This window comes from Eptatretus burgeri, chromosome 1, assembly GCF_056783735.1.
Source record: "Eptatretus burgeri isolate ZD-2024b chromosome 1, Ebu_testis_v1, whole genome shotgun sequence".
NCBI lineage: Eukaryota > Metazoa > Chordata > Myxini > Myxiniformes > Myxinidae > Eptatretus > Eptatretus burgeri.
In genome coordinates, this window is record NC_140961.1 from 157,198,563 (window position 1) to 157,213,790 (window position 15,228).

General features: G+C 40.3%; 1 protein-coding gene across 1 annotated transcript in view; it reads left to right on the plus strand.

The window, feature by feature from the left end:
- Nucleotides 1-521: 521 nt before the first annotated feature.
- LOC147035837 (extracellular calcium-sensing receptor-like) overlaps nucleotides 522-15,228 on the plus strand; it is a 111,387-nt gene continuing 96,680 nt past the window's right edge. Inside the window, exon 1 of the mRNA XM_085847714.1 lies at nucleotides 522-788. Coding sequence (XP_085703840.1) covers nucleotides 611-788 — 178 coding nt within the window. The 5' untranslated portion in view covers nucleotides 522-610. The remainder of the gene's footprint in view (nucleotides 789-15,228) is intronic.

Genomic DNA, 15,228 nt, shown 5'->3' on the forward strand with positions numbered 1-15,228 from the left:
ACTCACGATCTTGTTCAAACTTGGCCAACAGATAAAGAAATACGATTTACATAAGCACATCATTTTTTCACGAGATCAGATGAATGATGGTCAACACACGGCCATTTTTTACTTAAATGTGTCCCCAACCATTTTCCGACATGCATGTTCCAATTTTGTTCAAACTTGTCACAAACACAGCACACAATGTCATACACTTGCACAAAACTTTATTTTGTGATCTGATCAAAGATGGCTGAACGTTAGGCTGGCTGCCATTTTAGTTGGTCATAAATTATGGGCTTCAACTCCACTAACCCTTCAACTCCATACAGCAAAATTGCTAAAACATCTGGGGCTATGACATTTTGTCTTTTTTTATGTATTACACAGGCCTTATCCATTTCAAAGGTACTTATCCATTTGCACAATGCTTATCCACATGTAAGAGTTTGTAGAAATCTTTTTTAATTACCTCATTCAAATAAATAATGAAGAAATAAAATGAAATATTTATTTAATTTATATATTTCAGATAAGTTATGCAGCAACGTGCAAATGTCTAAGTGATAAAAAGGAATATCCATCATTTCTTCGCACCGTACCGAGTGATGCTTTCCAGTCCACAGCAATGGCTCACCTTGTGTCACACTTCCATTGGATTTTTCTGGGAGCATTGCAAAATGATGACGATTATGGAAAACAAGGAATCGCTCAATTTGCCAATGAAGCGGAAAAAAGGGGACATTGTCTCGACTTTATTGAAACAATTCCAACTATTGATGAAACAGACAAAATGAAGCAACTAGGTGAGGATATTCTTGTCTATTCAGAGTGAATTTATTTGTGTAAAACCTACTAGAGTCATTTTGAAAATAAAATTTGTGTGCAAGGAGCTGCATTAATAGCTCCTGTTGGACTTGGTCCAAAACGGGTGATTATGGATTTGGTCTCGATTTGCGTGTGTGCGTGTGTGCGTGCATTCACGCATCCGCAACACCGTATCTCGGACAAGTATGTACCGATTTTAATTCGTACTTGGCACAAAGACAACACATCATGGTATAAATGTGTACATCATTTTGTTTTGTGACGCATTCAAATATGGCTGACTGGTGGCTGTATTAATTGCAAAAGATAAAACCGGTATCAAACACGTCCTCAACCACTTCTCAGACAAGCATTCACCAATCTTGTTCCAACTTAGGAAACAAATAATGAATGATTGTCTACATAAGCATGTAATTTTTTTTTTCGAGATCAGATATAAGATGGCTGTCTGGTGGCCATTTTTGTTACTTAAATGCATCCCCAACCATTTCTCTTTCATGCATGGTTTGATTTTGTTCAAGCTTGGTACAAGCACATTACATGATAACACACACTTGCACCTCACTTTATTTACAATCTGATCAAATATGGTCGACTGTTAGACTGGTGGCCATTTTAGTTGTACATAAATATGGGCTAGCCCTTGAACTCCATCCAGCAAAATACTAAAACAATGGGAGCTATGACATTGTTTGTCTTTTTACCTATTTTTCAATATCTGTGAACAGACTGTTTGCACTCAAACCAGATGGAATAGTTCTGGAACTCGCATTCTGGAAGGAAAATAGAAAAAGGAAAATTTTCAGTCATTTCCAAACTTTTTTCTCAATTTATTTCAACAAATCGTCCAGGACAAGGCAGTGATTATCCAAATGATGTTTGTGAAATATGCAATTTAGTATGGCACAACATTAATTACACATAATAAATAGCCACAAATTATGGTCCTAATGAAAGTATGTTATTATTGCTGTGTGCATGGTGGAGGGGGTGGTGGAACTCAAGGTAGAATTAAGGATTTAGTATTGTTCTCATTCTTGGAAAAGATTTGGAATCATTCTGTTTATTAATATTGTTTCAAAAGAAGTTTATATTGTGTGACTGCTGTGGGGAAGGTGTTATTAAGATTTAATGGTTTGTGTCTGATGGTCTACAACAAAGCATGATTCATTCAATGTCATATCATTATATGCCTGGTGTTGCCTTAATGGCTCGGGTGGTGGGCTTGCGATGCTTGGATCCTGAATTCAAATCCCGCTCAGTTGTTAAATTAATACCAGGTGGGGTTGACTGCCTGTCATCCTTCTGAGATTGGCAAAATGAGTGTCAGCTTGCTGGTATCCTGTGTTGGAGTGGGGACCCATCCAGGATTGTACCCAATAGCCAAGGAGACTGCATCGGGAACAGCAATGCTCTGAACAGTGTAGTTCACAAGGATCCAGATAAAACTGCACAAGGATCCAGATTCAAGAATCTTTTAATTTATTATTCCCCACTGATAAGGCCAAAAACGGCATTGTTATGGATCCACCTGTCTGGGTCATTCGGGGCTTCTCGGACCTGCTTCCAGACCTTTGAACCTGAAGCCAATGAGCCGCTCGTCGGCATGACAGGTTGCTAAGCAACCACAGTCACCATCTGGGAGGTCCAATAATTTCAGGTCGATTCCTTGCGTCCAATTCCTGCATTACATTCCTGGCAAATTAATCCCCCCACGTTAGGGAAACATGCTCTTGACGCCCCACTTTTGTCAATTAAGCATGGCCGAGTGAGACCGTAAGTGGGACTTGGCAAATGACTAACCATGTCAAAAAAGTGGGGCAGAACTTCCATCCACTATTTACACAGTTTTGGCTAACCAATGGAGAAAAGGCGATCAGGAAATTTAGAATCAGTTTATAAAAGTCAAAAGTACATGTATTTACAGGGACAACAGTTCGTAGAAGAAAACACCTTACCACCAAATGCAAAAGCCCTTGAGTTAGTCAATTCAACATGACGAGATGCTCATACTGTATGTACCTCAATCACTCTGGGGAAATGAGATAAGAAAAAGGGATAGACTGAAAGAGATTAAAAAGGTGGGGCTTTTTGATGACCCCTTACTCATGCAATGCAAGCCTGAAGGCTTATGTTGGCCCCAACATGAAAGATGGGAGGGGGAGAAAGAAGAAGGGGGTGATGTGCTGCACCCTGTGGAGAGAATTGTGTGTGGATGCTTGTGGAGCAACAGAGGAAATCGTGAATGTGAGTCAGTAACCTAGCCCTGAAAGGGCACAGGATGAAATTGTTCAATGCTCTCTTGTGTTCCAAGTGAAAGAATGAGAAATAGGGATAGAAAGAGTGTGAGAATCAGTGTGTCAGCCCCAGGAAAAAAAAACTCTGCGGCTTGTCAGCTCTTACTCTGTGGCACCAGCCCATTCATTCCCACAGTGGAATGCAACGGCTTGCTCTCACAATGGCTCACTCTCCCACCGGCCTCCTCTTAAAATGGCTCGCTCTTGAGGTTTCAGAATGACTGCGATGTTCGCGGAATGTATACCAGCCACTTTCATGGAATTATCTGGCCTTATAAAGCCCGTGGGAGGACATGGTTTTGAGACTTGGAAGATCCTGATGCAACTTCCTGAATGATGCACTATTGTCATGTGGTGCTCATTGGTCGAGTCCATGGTCCTGCAGAGGGGTCAACAGCCAACCTTGGCCATATGCGATGCTTTATTCTGTTGCTTCTCACCGATGATGAGGGCTGCGTTCCCGGTCGACACCACTATATGCTGTTGGCTGTTGGATTTGCAATGAATTGCAATATGGGTCTTGTAAAGTGTAACGTTGTGCAAAGTGTGTAAATCCATACACACTTTGCCATGCGCAATGTTACACTTTAACATTACACAAAGACAGACACAGCGAGATAGACACACAGAGACAGGTAGAGAGAGAGAGAGAGAGAGAGAGAGAGAGAGAGAGAGAGAGAGAGAGAGAGAGAGAGAGAGAGAGAGAGAGAGAGAGAGAGAGAGAGAGAGAGAGAGAGAGAGAGAGAGAGAGAGGAAGAGAGAGAGAGAGAGGAAGAGAGAGAGAGAGAGAGGAGAGAGAGAGAGAGAGAGAGAGAGGAAGAGAGAGAGAGAGAGAGAGAGAGAGAGAGAGAGAGAGAGAGAGAGAGAGAGAGAGAGAGAGAGAGAGAGAGAGAGAGAGAGAGAGAGAGAGAGAGAGAGAGAGAGAGAGAGGTAGAGAGAGAGAGAAGTAGAGAGAGAGAGGTAGAGAGAGAGAAGTAGAGAGAGAGGTGGAGACATGTCCAGAGAGATGTCCAGAGAGATGTCCAGAGAGATGTCCAGAGAGATGTTCAGAGAGATGTCCAGATATAGGTACAGAGAGAGGTACAGAGACACACACAGACACGATATGTAGAGAGAGGGGATTTTGTAAAGAAGAATTGCAAAGGGGGTTTGAATCGTGCTGCACAAACACAACACATTTCCCTGTACAGTGATATGAGGGGAGAGGTCATAAAACGGAAGACCAAGAAGGAACCCGCAGAAGTAAAGAGCAAAGATGGAGTCACCAGGAGGAGCCTGGATAGGATTCAGGTTTCAACCGCTCGTAGTGGGGAAATAAGGCTTCGAGGACACTCCAAAATTTACATTGAAGTGAATGGGGGAAAGGTAAAAACTTTTTGACGGATAACTGAAATCCCAAATTTCCTATTTCTCCCTCTTTCAACGATGCCAAAATAAAAATATTTAATCCTCAAAATTCCCACTTCTATACTATATGTGGGGGAGGATTTCGGGAGTTACTACATTTTCTTATGACACTCATCACCATCTAGTACATGTTTGAACTTGGTTTTTGGTTTAATTATCTTTGTTGAGCAGAGATGAAATATAAACTATTAGTTGGAGGTTAATTTTGATTTTAAGCTATGAATTATTTCGAAATAAATAGAAAAATGGATAAAGATATTAAAACTTATGAACAAACAAAAGATGATTTCATTCCATCACTTAAGAAGAGAATAACTTGATGGAGATGTTGAAAAAATATGTGAGATGGAAAGTTGTAAAATTGGCTTGCAAAATTGAAGACAAGTATAATAATTATTGGATGAGAATGACAATGAATAATAGTTTTAACTCATCAATTTCCTTTTGTGAGAAAGCTTCTTTATTTCTCCAAAAATATCATTAAATTATTCCCCTTCATAACGAATAATCTTAACAAAAGTTTCTTCTCTCCTTCTCGTCATCTCTTGATAATCCCAGCAATCTCTGTGTGTGTCTGTGATCATTGTTTCTTGACAACCACTTGTGCGATCTAATTGATACTTGCCAGGTATATTGCTGGTGACTTGAGTATGTGCCTTTTCTTGGTTTGATATTAATCGGACAACTGGTTCCCAAGTTATGGCCATTTATTTAACAAACCAATGACAGGAACGTTGCTGCGTAGGTGTGGCTGATGGGGAAAGGGCACCATTTAGTTACCAATGACAGGACACATTGCTGCGTCGGTGTGGCCATTGGGTAAGAGATCCTCAGTTACCAATGACAGTACACACTGATTGGCGTTTTACACCCAGCGCTTTCCCAATTACGGGTTACAACGTACGACTTCCGGATAGGGATGACCTACTGTATTCTAATAATTTCTCGATTTCTTATGCACATTTATAGATAAACACAATGCCCCAATCCCGTCGTCGTTTACGAGAGTGAAGCAACAGACTGTGTGGTTGTTTGAAAGTTTTTTTTGTTTGTTTGTTTTTTTGCACATACGGCCAGGCACATATGGCCATGCACGTACGGGCATGCTAGAGCGAAGGAATGGCCTGTGTGGTTGTTGTTTCTGGCACGTGGTTTTAAATTTATTTTTTGCTTTTTTTGCACATACGGCCACGCATGTACGGGCATGCAAGAGTGAAGGAACAGCCTGTGTGGTTGTTGTTTCTGGCACACGGTTTGAATTTTTTTATGCACATATGGCCACTCATGTACGGGCACGCACTCGTATATCAAAAATTAGAGAAGGTAATAAAACAAGTTCAAATGATAAAATTAAAAACTCTTATGAATGAAACATTAGAAAGAGAAGACAGAACTGTGAGGAATAATCGAGATGGAATTTGCATTTATATTAATAATCTAAAAGATGTAGCATATTGGGTTCGTACTCCTGAAGGAAATTCGTGTAAAGGTACTCTTGATGAAATTGAGATGGGAGAATAGAATAGAATGATGTTAATATATCAGAAAAAATGGTTTATCATTTAATCGTCATCAAAACTCATTTTAAAATAACCTTTACTGCAATCAAAATAATACCTGATTCTGTTAGGACAAATAAAATATATATTGATATAGATGGTGTTTGAAGAAATTATGATATCTTTGATGAGTCAATATTTTTTTCTTAATAAATGAGTCATTCCACTGCTGAATATTTTGAAGATTATGATTGTGATGATATTATTATCTCTGTTGGAACAGAAGACAGTTATGATACTGAGAGATTGTGTTCAAATGATGGTTGTGAAAGTACTTTTTTATAGATGATGATGATTATGAAAGCACTGATTATCATGAAGATTAATTTTATCTTAAGTGAAAACATACCATATACATATAATGAATCCAAACAATATACCGGATATTGAACCTCTTGAATTACCTGACACTCCATATGATGAATTTGTGAATTGTCCTGCGTGTGACAGAGTGGGATTAACCAGTGTCAAAATCCGATAAACAATGTATATTTTGTAATTTTCTTCTCATTAATGATGATAAAAAATATATAAAAAGGAACATAACTATTTCAAAATTATTCCAAAAATGAATTACTTTATAAGATTAATAAGATAAATGAATGTCAAGTATGAGGGTGAGAATACACCTTTTCTTACTACAGAAGAGATTGATCAAATTAGTGTAATGTTTCATGGATTGATGTTTATTATTCACGATTGTCATTTTCAGGGAAATATCAACACAAGATATTGTATAAATAAAATATTGGATTATCTTGAAATTAAACCTGAACTCAGGATAAAACATAAAGTTTCCAAAAAAGGCAATAAAAATTTATATAATTTATTTGCTAAATATATAAATGAATGAATTTTTTGACCCATTTGGGAAAATATGATGAAACATAACAAAAATAAAAAATCTTCCAAATTAATTAACATGCCTTTGAGTTGGATCACGCGGATGTGGAAAAACATTACTTTTAAAGATGCTTCTTACTCCCAACTTTTTTGATTATGATAATTTTATAACTTTCACAAGTCAAGCTTTCAAACTGAGTATCAATTACGAATAAACCGTCTCTGTCAGTGATTAAACCATCTCCCACACTCGGTTTTCTGGTGAGGAGGGTGCATGATATGGACACCCAGCTGGATTAAAAACAAAACCTGTCAAAGGGCAGAGGAGCTTTTTGTGAGCCAATGGCCATCCATATCTCATGGCCCACTGTGCCTGCATACGTCGTGCTGCAGTTTCGATCCTTTTTTTTTAGGAGTTTGGTGGCAGGATTTGCACGCCAGCCACGGTAAACCCCTTCAGTCCACAAAGCATAAGAAAAGCATGAAAAAAATAAATTGAAAACCCACTCTGTGGGAGTACCTCCTACGAATCTGCATTCTGCTGGGCAACTCACTGGATGACATGATTGCTGCAAATCATTCAGGATCCACACTCTTTGTTGATAGTAGGAAAAGCAGGGAAAAAACTTCTTTGGTTAGATTGTGGTACTGTGTGTCTGGATGGTGCTTAGGTGTCGTCCACCATACGGTGGTCTCCATGGGTTAACATGAGGCGATCCCTTCGGGTGGGTGCCTGGATTGTTCTATCTCTAAGAGAGGATGATCACCTGTATATGTTATCATCTAAGCTCAAGTGTTTGAACAATGGTGTTGCAGCTCTCTCTGAGGTTCTGAGAACGGATCGTGGAGAGATCATAATGGGGTGGATACACCTATGATAGGACTGGTCACTCTGATGGTTACCATGCCCAAGGAATTGCTGCATTGATGTCCAATTAGCCAATTCCATTGGTAATTAAGGCAACAATAGTCAAGTGCATGTTATGACTGAGGATTCATCACTACTTGTGTGTCGTTTCTCTTGTCTCTGTATATGCTCTGACTGAGGCAAGTGATCTCACCATGAAGGATGCATTCTATGCCATGCTCGAGTCTGTGTTGACCAGTTGTCGAGATGAAATGCATTTCTAGTCTTGGGGGATTTCAATGCATCGACTGGAACTGATAGGGATGGTTATGAGACATGTGTTTGTCTTCATGGGTCTGGAACTGTAAACCAGAATAGCACTAGGTTCCTTGACTTTGCAAGAAGTCATGGAATTAGGGTGGCTGGTTCATGGTTTCTCACCCACAGGCTCATCGCTGGACTTGATATTCCAACGCTGGTGATGTGGCAAAGGAGATTGACCATGTGCTCGTTGATGGTTGCTGGAGGATGCTCCAGCACTGCAGGGTCTATCAGTGCTCAGTTCCTTAACACTGATGACAGTCTTGCGGCAGCAACTCCGAAGTTACAACTCAGATACAGGAGAATGGTACCAAACCCAGCCTCGGCTGGATGTTGGCAAGCTCAGGGATAAGAGGGTACCTGAGGTGTTTGTGAACAGGCTAAGTGGGGATTTCTAGGGTCGGAGTGCTTTGGGGAATCCTAAAGAGTTGTGGAGTGCCTTCCAGACCAACTTCCTTGATGTTGCAGGTGGATGTCTTAGAACTCAACAGATGGTGAGGAAGAATGTTGTTTCTCAAGGGACACTGGATACCACTGACCAGAGTTGCAGTGCCAGGCTTAATGGCAGAGCTGAAATGTTCAGGGAGTTGAGGTGTAAAATTGTGCATGTGCTGAGGGTGGACAAGGAGGCCTATGTGAGGGGATGGAGAATCACCGATTATCAAGTGATTCTCGTCCTGCTTACAGTGGAATTTGCGCATTGCATTTCTCCAAGCCTAACGCTCAGTGTACTGCAGTTAGAGTGGAGGGTGGAGGGCTCTTGACAGAGGAGTCCAAAGTGATGGTGTGCTGGGCCAGTTGCTTTGAGCGGCTCTACCAGGCTGATCCACCAGCTGTTGAGATGTATGTCAGGTCAGGTATGGGAGCATGTGCCAGAACAGCGCGTCACTGCGTCCACTTTCCGCCGGTACTCCAGGGGCCTCCGTCTGGCCATCCCCCAGGCAGATGCCAGGCCCATCCCCATCTCCTTGAGATGATGGTCAACCTGCTGCAACCACGAGGCACGTGGTCGGCCCACTGGCCTCCTCCAGTCATGAGACTCCCTCGCTGAGAGAATATGGTGAGCAGGATCAGCGTCAGGAAAACGAGCCACATGTCCATACAGCCGCAACTGACGCTCATGGATTATGCAGGTAACAAATCTCATCCGAGTCTCTCTCAGCAACCGTGTATGTCAGTGGTGTTACTATCCCTATTGCTGGCCCTCTAATCTACTGTGTTCCACCTTCGTTTGTGGAAACACAGGCTGCAGTGAACCGGTTGAAATGGGGTGAAGGTTCTGGGATCTGTGGCATCCATGCTGAACTTCTCAAGGCTGGTGGAAATGCTGTACTCATATCATTGCATGCAGTTCTTGCTCTGACTGGAATTCAGGCATCATCCCAACTAACTGGAAGCAAGGACTGACTGCCTTGTTGTCCCTCTCTGGAAAGGGAAGGGTGATCACCAGGACTGCTTCAACTACCATGGGGTGATGTTGTTCTCAGTAGCGGGCAAGGTCTTTGCTCGGATAATTCTTAATTGCGTTTGACACCATCTGTTTGAGCAGCAGTGCCCAGAGCAGTCAGGCTTTACACAAAAGAGGTCAACAATTGAGCGTATCCTTGCCCTTCAGGTCCTCACCAAAAGCAAAGGAGAGTTTCGGCAGGGGCTGCTTACAGCCGATGTTGGTCTCAGCAAAGTGGTCAATTCAGTGAATCAGGATGCTCTCTGGAGGATGTTAGTCTTCGTAGGGTCTCACTAAAACTGATCAATCTGATGTCTGAACTATACTTTGGTACTGTGAGTGCTGTGACATGTGTGATGCCATCTGCCATTTATTTCCAGTTGTTACTGGAGTTCGTCAGGTGTGTTTACTGTCCCCCTCACTTTTCAGCACTTGTATGGACTGGATTCTGGGGAGGATGTCGGAGAGATCAAGTTGCAGTGCGTCATTTGGGAATGTCAAGATCTCTGACCTTATTTCGCAGATGATGCAGTCATCTTTCTGGAGAAGCTGGTCGGAGCCACTAGAATTATGCTTTTTCTGGATCAAAACTAAGATCCAAGCTTTCAATGAGATATTGGATGCTGCTATCTTGTCTGTATCTGTTTGTGGTGAGGATGTTGAGGTCGTGGAGAGATTCACTTACCTTTGCAGTGCTATTCATGTCTCTGCTGGCTGTGAGCCAGAGGTCAATTGATGTCTGGGTTGGGCCTGGGGAGTCGGGGATTCACTGGATCATGCTGTGTGGTGCTGTCGGTACCTGTGCAGGAATATCAAAATCCAAGTTTTGAGGTCCTTTGTGCTTCCATTCTTGCTCTATGGATGTGAGATTTGCACTCTGACCAGGGATCTGAGACAAAGACTCAATTCCTTTGGTACCAGTTCTCTTCGTATAATCTTTGGCTTTTGCTGGTCGGACTTTCTGTCCAATAAGCAGTTGCTGAGAGAGACTCAAATGATATCTGTTTCCTATTTAGTCCATGAGTGTCAGCTACAGCTGTATGGACATGTGGCTTATTTTCATGAAGCTGATCCTGCTCACCAAATTCTCTCAACGAGGGAGCCTCGTGAGTGGAGGAGGCCAGTGGGCTGACCACATCCCTTGTGGTTGCAACATGTTGATCAGCATCTCAAGGATATGGCAATGGGCTAGGCACCTGGCTGGGGGAAGTCCAGATGGAGTCCTCTGGAGTAGCGGCGGAAGGTGGATACAGCGATGCACTGCTCCGTCGCATGATTCCATACCTGACCTGACCTAATCTATCAACTACTCTCACAAGGTTTACATGCAGGTCTTTAAAAGGAAGACAACATTGTTTTTTTTTGCTTCAAAACAAACTAAATTATTTTTAACATTGAAGATATAATTCAACTATGTTGTGAAACTCAGAAATGTAAAAAATAAATCAAAACCTATAACCTTCATGATAACACAGATGATATACCTTTACCCCAAGATTTGGATGAATCAAAAAAGAACCTCGTCATCTTTGATGATTGTCTTCATGTGAGAAACCAAACGCTTAGTTATTACACAAGAGGGAGACATTGTTCTTGTAATTGTATTTATCTTCGTCAATCATACTTTCAACTCCCTCTTTGCTTCATAAGAATTCATTCTAATACTTTTTTAAAAAAATTCAAACTAAATTCAATGACTACAAATATTTTTTGGAGAGACAATTGTTCTCCATTATGTTGTAAAAAGGAATTTGAGGAGTATATGAAACGCATGATTGGAAGATAGAAATATATTGTGAAACAATATCAGATACTAAATAATATTTTTCAAGAAATAAATGCATAAAAATTAATCGCAAGAAAGAGCAAGAAGGTTTAAGGAGCATCAGAAGTTATTTTCAAAAGATATAATGTAACAGGAAGACATAATGAAGAAACGGAGACAAAAACTAATTGGCGAAGAAGCGTATTAGGGAAAACAAGAGAAATTTATGGGCAGCTTTTCAAAACTCTTCAACCAAAAATGATAGATGTTTCTACAGCTCCTGCAATAGCATATACTCCTAAATAACTTTAAATGCTAAAATATTTTAGTCAATTGATAAAGCAAGAACAAGAAGTTGTAGAAAAGTTAGAAAATGATAAATAATTATTTCAAGGGCTGGGAAAGGTAAATCGACCTCCTGATGATTGAGAAGGCTATTCAAAACAATGAATATGTAAGAGATTAAAAACAATAGGTGTTATCATACCAAGAGAAGAATCAGCACAGTTCTATATCGTTCATGTGAAGGTGTTGAAATTTAATGATGAAATGATGTTTTTGAGTTCTGCTCTCCCAAGCGTTAAAATAACCCCCAGATTGGTGTTTCTTCAAACAAAAGATGGTATTCAAGGTTCAAGTTATTTTAATGAACCATTGAACACATAAAATGAGGATGACGGAGTGTACAATGATTTACTAGACTCACTTGATTATGGAGTTTATGTTTCTGGGAATACTTATAAGAAGAATGAGGAAGAAAAATACATTACTATAACCTTAAGTAGGCTTGGTTCAGGTGTTAGTTTTCTTTAAAATGACCATCACAATTGGTTAATAGACTTTTATTGCTGTAAGGTAGTAAGAAGGCTGGAAACAACAATTGTTTAAACGAGGCATCAGCCATTTTTGACCAGTTTATGAATATGAAAATAATTAATAAATGTCAATACAAATATATTTTATCCAATGTGAAATGAGCTTAATTCTCTCAAGATGAAAATGAAAATATATCATCCATTGTAGATGCTAATGAGAATTTTTTGTTTTTGTTGTTGAAGTATGAAAAATAAGTATTTATATTTAAGATAATAGTAGAATTTCTATCACTGAATATTGGAAGAAAAATGATTTGTGTAATTTTCTTTTCAAGATTATTTAACAAGTGTGGTGTTTCAGAGAATAAAAAAGCGATTTATAATAATTATATTCAGACTTTTTAAAAGTTATAAATGAGCACAATCCTGAGTTTAAATAACATGATGAGTGATCACACAGCTTCATTCCCATATCCCCTACAACTTGACCCCACAAAAGAATACAAAGCATCTTTATTGTCAATGTAAACTTACAGTACCTTGTTTAAAATCACAGAGAAAAACAATAGGTTTAGTTAAAATCTGGCCTGCAGATACAAATTGATTACAGTTTCAACTGGAGCACATGAGATTTCCCAAATACTCATATCTTCCCAAATTACTCACCTTATGAGAAAACAAGGTGATGAACCAAAAATTATTGTTATAGATATTCAAAAACATACTTCAACTTGAAGGGCACTCAGTAGAGTGCATACCTCCACCACATAATGCCTGATCCACGAGAATATATTGGGCCCAATCAATACATTTTTGAAATATCAGGCTATGTATCGTTTTTACCCCAATATCTCAATGGTGAAGAATCACTTTAAAAATTAAATAAGTCTCGCATCCAGATCTGGATACGGATCTTCACTAAAATTGAATCAGTTTGTCATTGTCTCACACTGAACCTGTCCACAAAATTTCATCTGGATCCATCTGCAACGGATTCAAATTCTCTATGTAAATGTATATCGTGTAGCACCAACTCCAGGTTTTCACTGGTATTACAAGCCTCCACCATTTACAGTGCAGTATTCTCGTCTCCACATTTTCCAGTGCAGTGAGGTGTTTTGACTTAAAAGCAGTGGGTATATTTTTGCTTCATACAAATGACCTGCGTTTTTTTTTTGCCTCTGCAGAGGTGTCAGTTACCTATCCAGCGCCCAAATATAGGTATGCATTAGAAGAACCTGCTGCATGTTTGCAACAAGATTGCCCATTGGACAAGTATACTACTAGTCAAACTAAATGAAATACTATGGCTATATCTAAACTCCATGGTTTCCTTATTTGTTGGTTGTGACTCCCTGGGGTCTTTCAAAACCAAAACAATATGTAGCATGATATCTCAAAAAGTTAGATAGATTTGGCAGAAATTTGGTGCAATGGTTGGGTGTTTAACCGGATTAATTGATTAAATTCTGGTGAAAATCCGTATCTGTATCCGCTTCAAAGAAGTTTTAAAATAATTCTTTACCTTTGAGAGATGGGGTCAAAAACTATATGAAGCACAATATCTCAAACACTTTTGGACGATTTTGGCCAAAATTAGGTGGACTAGTGCATGCCCGTACGTGGCCGTGCGTGCAAAAAAACAAAAAAAATTCAAAACGTGTGCCAGAAACAACAACCACACAGGCCGTTCCTTTGCTCTCGCATGCCCGTACATGCGTGGCTGTACGTGGGTGGCCGTACGTGCAAAAAAAAAAAAAAACTTTCAAACTGCGTGCCAGAAACAACAACCACATAGGCCGTTCCTTCGCTCTCGCGTGCCCATACGTGTGTGGCTGTATGTGTTTGGCCGTACGTGCAAAAAATAAATAAACTTTCAAACCGCATGCCAAAAACAACAACCACACAGGCCGTTACTTTGCTCTCGCATGCCCATACATGCGTGACTATACGTGCATGGCTGTACGTGCAAAAAAAAGCTTTCAAACCACGTGCCAGAAACAATAACCACACAGGCTGTTCCTTCACTCTTGTGTGCCCGTACGTGCGTGGCCGTAATGCAAAAAACAAAAAAAACAATAAAAAACAACAACTTTCAAACCGCGTGCCAGAAACAACAACCACACAGACCGTTCCTTCACTCTCGCGTGCCCATACGTGTGTGGCCATACGTGCAAAAAATAAATAAATAAACTTTCAAACCACATGCCAGAAACAACAACCACACAGGCTGTTCCTTCGCTCTCGCGTGCCCGTACGTGCATGGCCGTACGTGCGTGGCTGTACGTAGAAAAAAAATTCAAACCGCGTGCCAGAAACAACAACCACACAGACCGTTCCTTCGCTCTTGCGTGTCTGTACATGCGTGGCCATATGTGCAAAAAAAAAAAAAAATTACAAACAACTACACAGGCCGTTCCTTCACTCTCGTAAACAACTACTGGATTGGGGCATTGTGTTTATCTATAAATGCGCATAAGAAATCGAGAAATTATTAGAATACAGTGAGTAATCATTATCCGGAAATCCATACATTGTAACCCGTAATGGGGAACGCGCTCTAACTTGGCCATAACTTGGGAACCACTTGTCCGATTAATATCAACCCCTGAAAAGGCACATATTCAGGTCACCAGCAATATACCTGGCAAGTTTCAATTAGATCGGACCAGTGGTTGTCGAGAAACAGCGGTCACACACACACACACACACACACACACACACACACACACACACACACACACACACACACACACACACACACACACACACACACACACATTGCTGTAATTATAGATATATGAGTTGGGTAAGTAACAAGAACGAGCCAACTGGATTTTGGTTCAGGTCCTGATGCATGTCCGGCCCATAAGTGAGATACAAAATGTAAACTGTTCAGCATGGCGGAGATATGCGCTTGACCGAGTGTCATTCTAATCTTGTTTGGAATTCTCCATTTATGTCGTTTCATCTCTTTTAAAATCAATTATTCATATTTACAAAGACCATGTGTCCATTTTGCCTCCGCATTGTGCCGTGCTGAGTAATACTGTTTCAGTATGATTGGCTCTTCCCTGGGCGTCTAAAGTCGGTCAAATACCCTTATTAGCTCGAGAT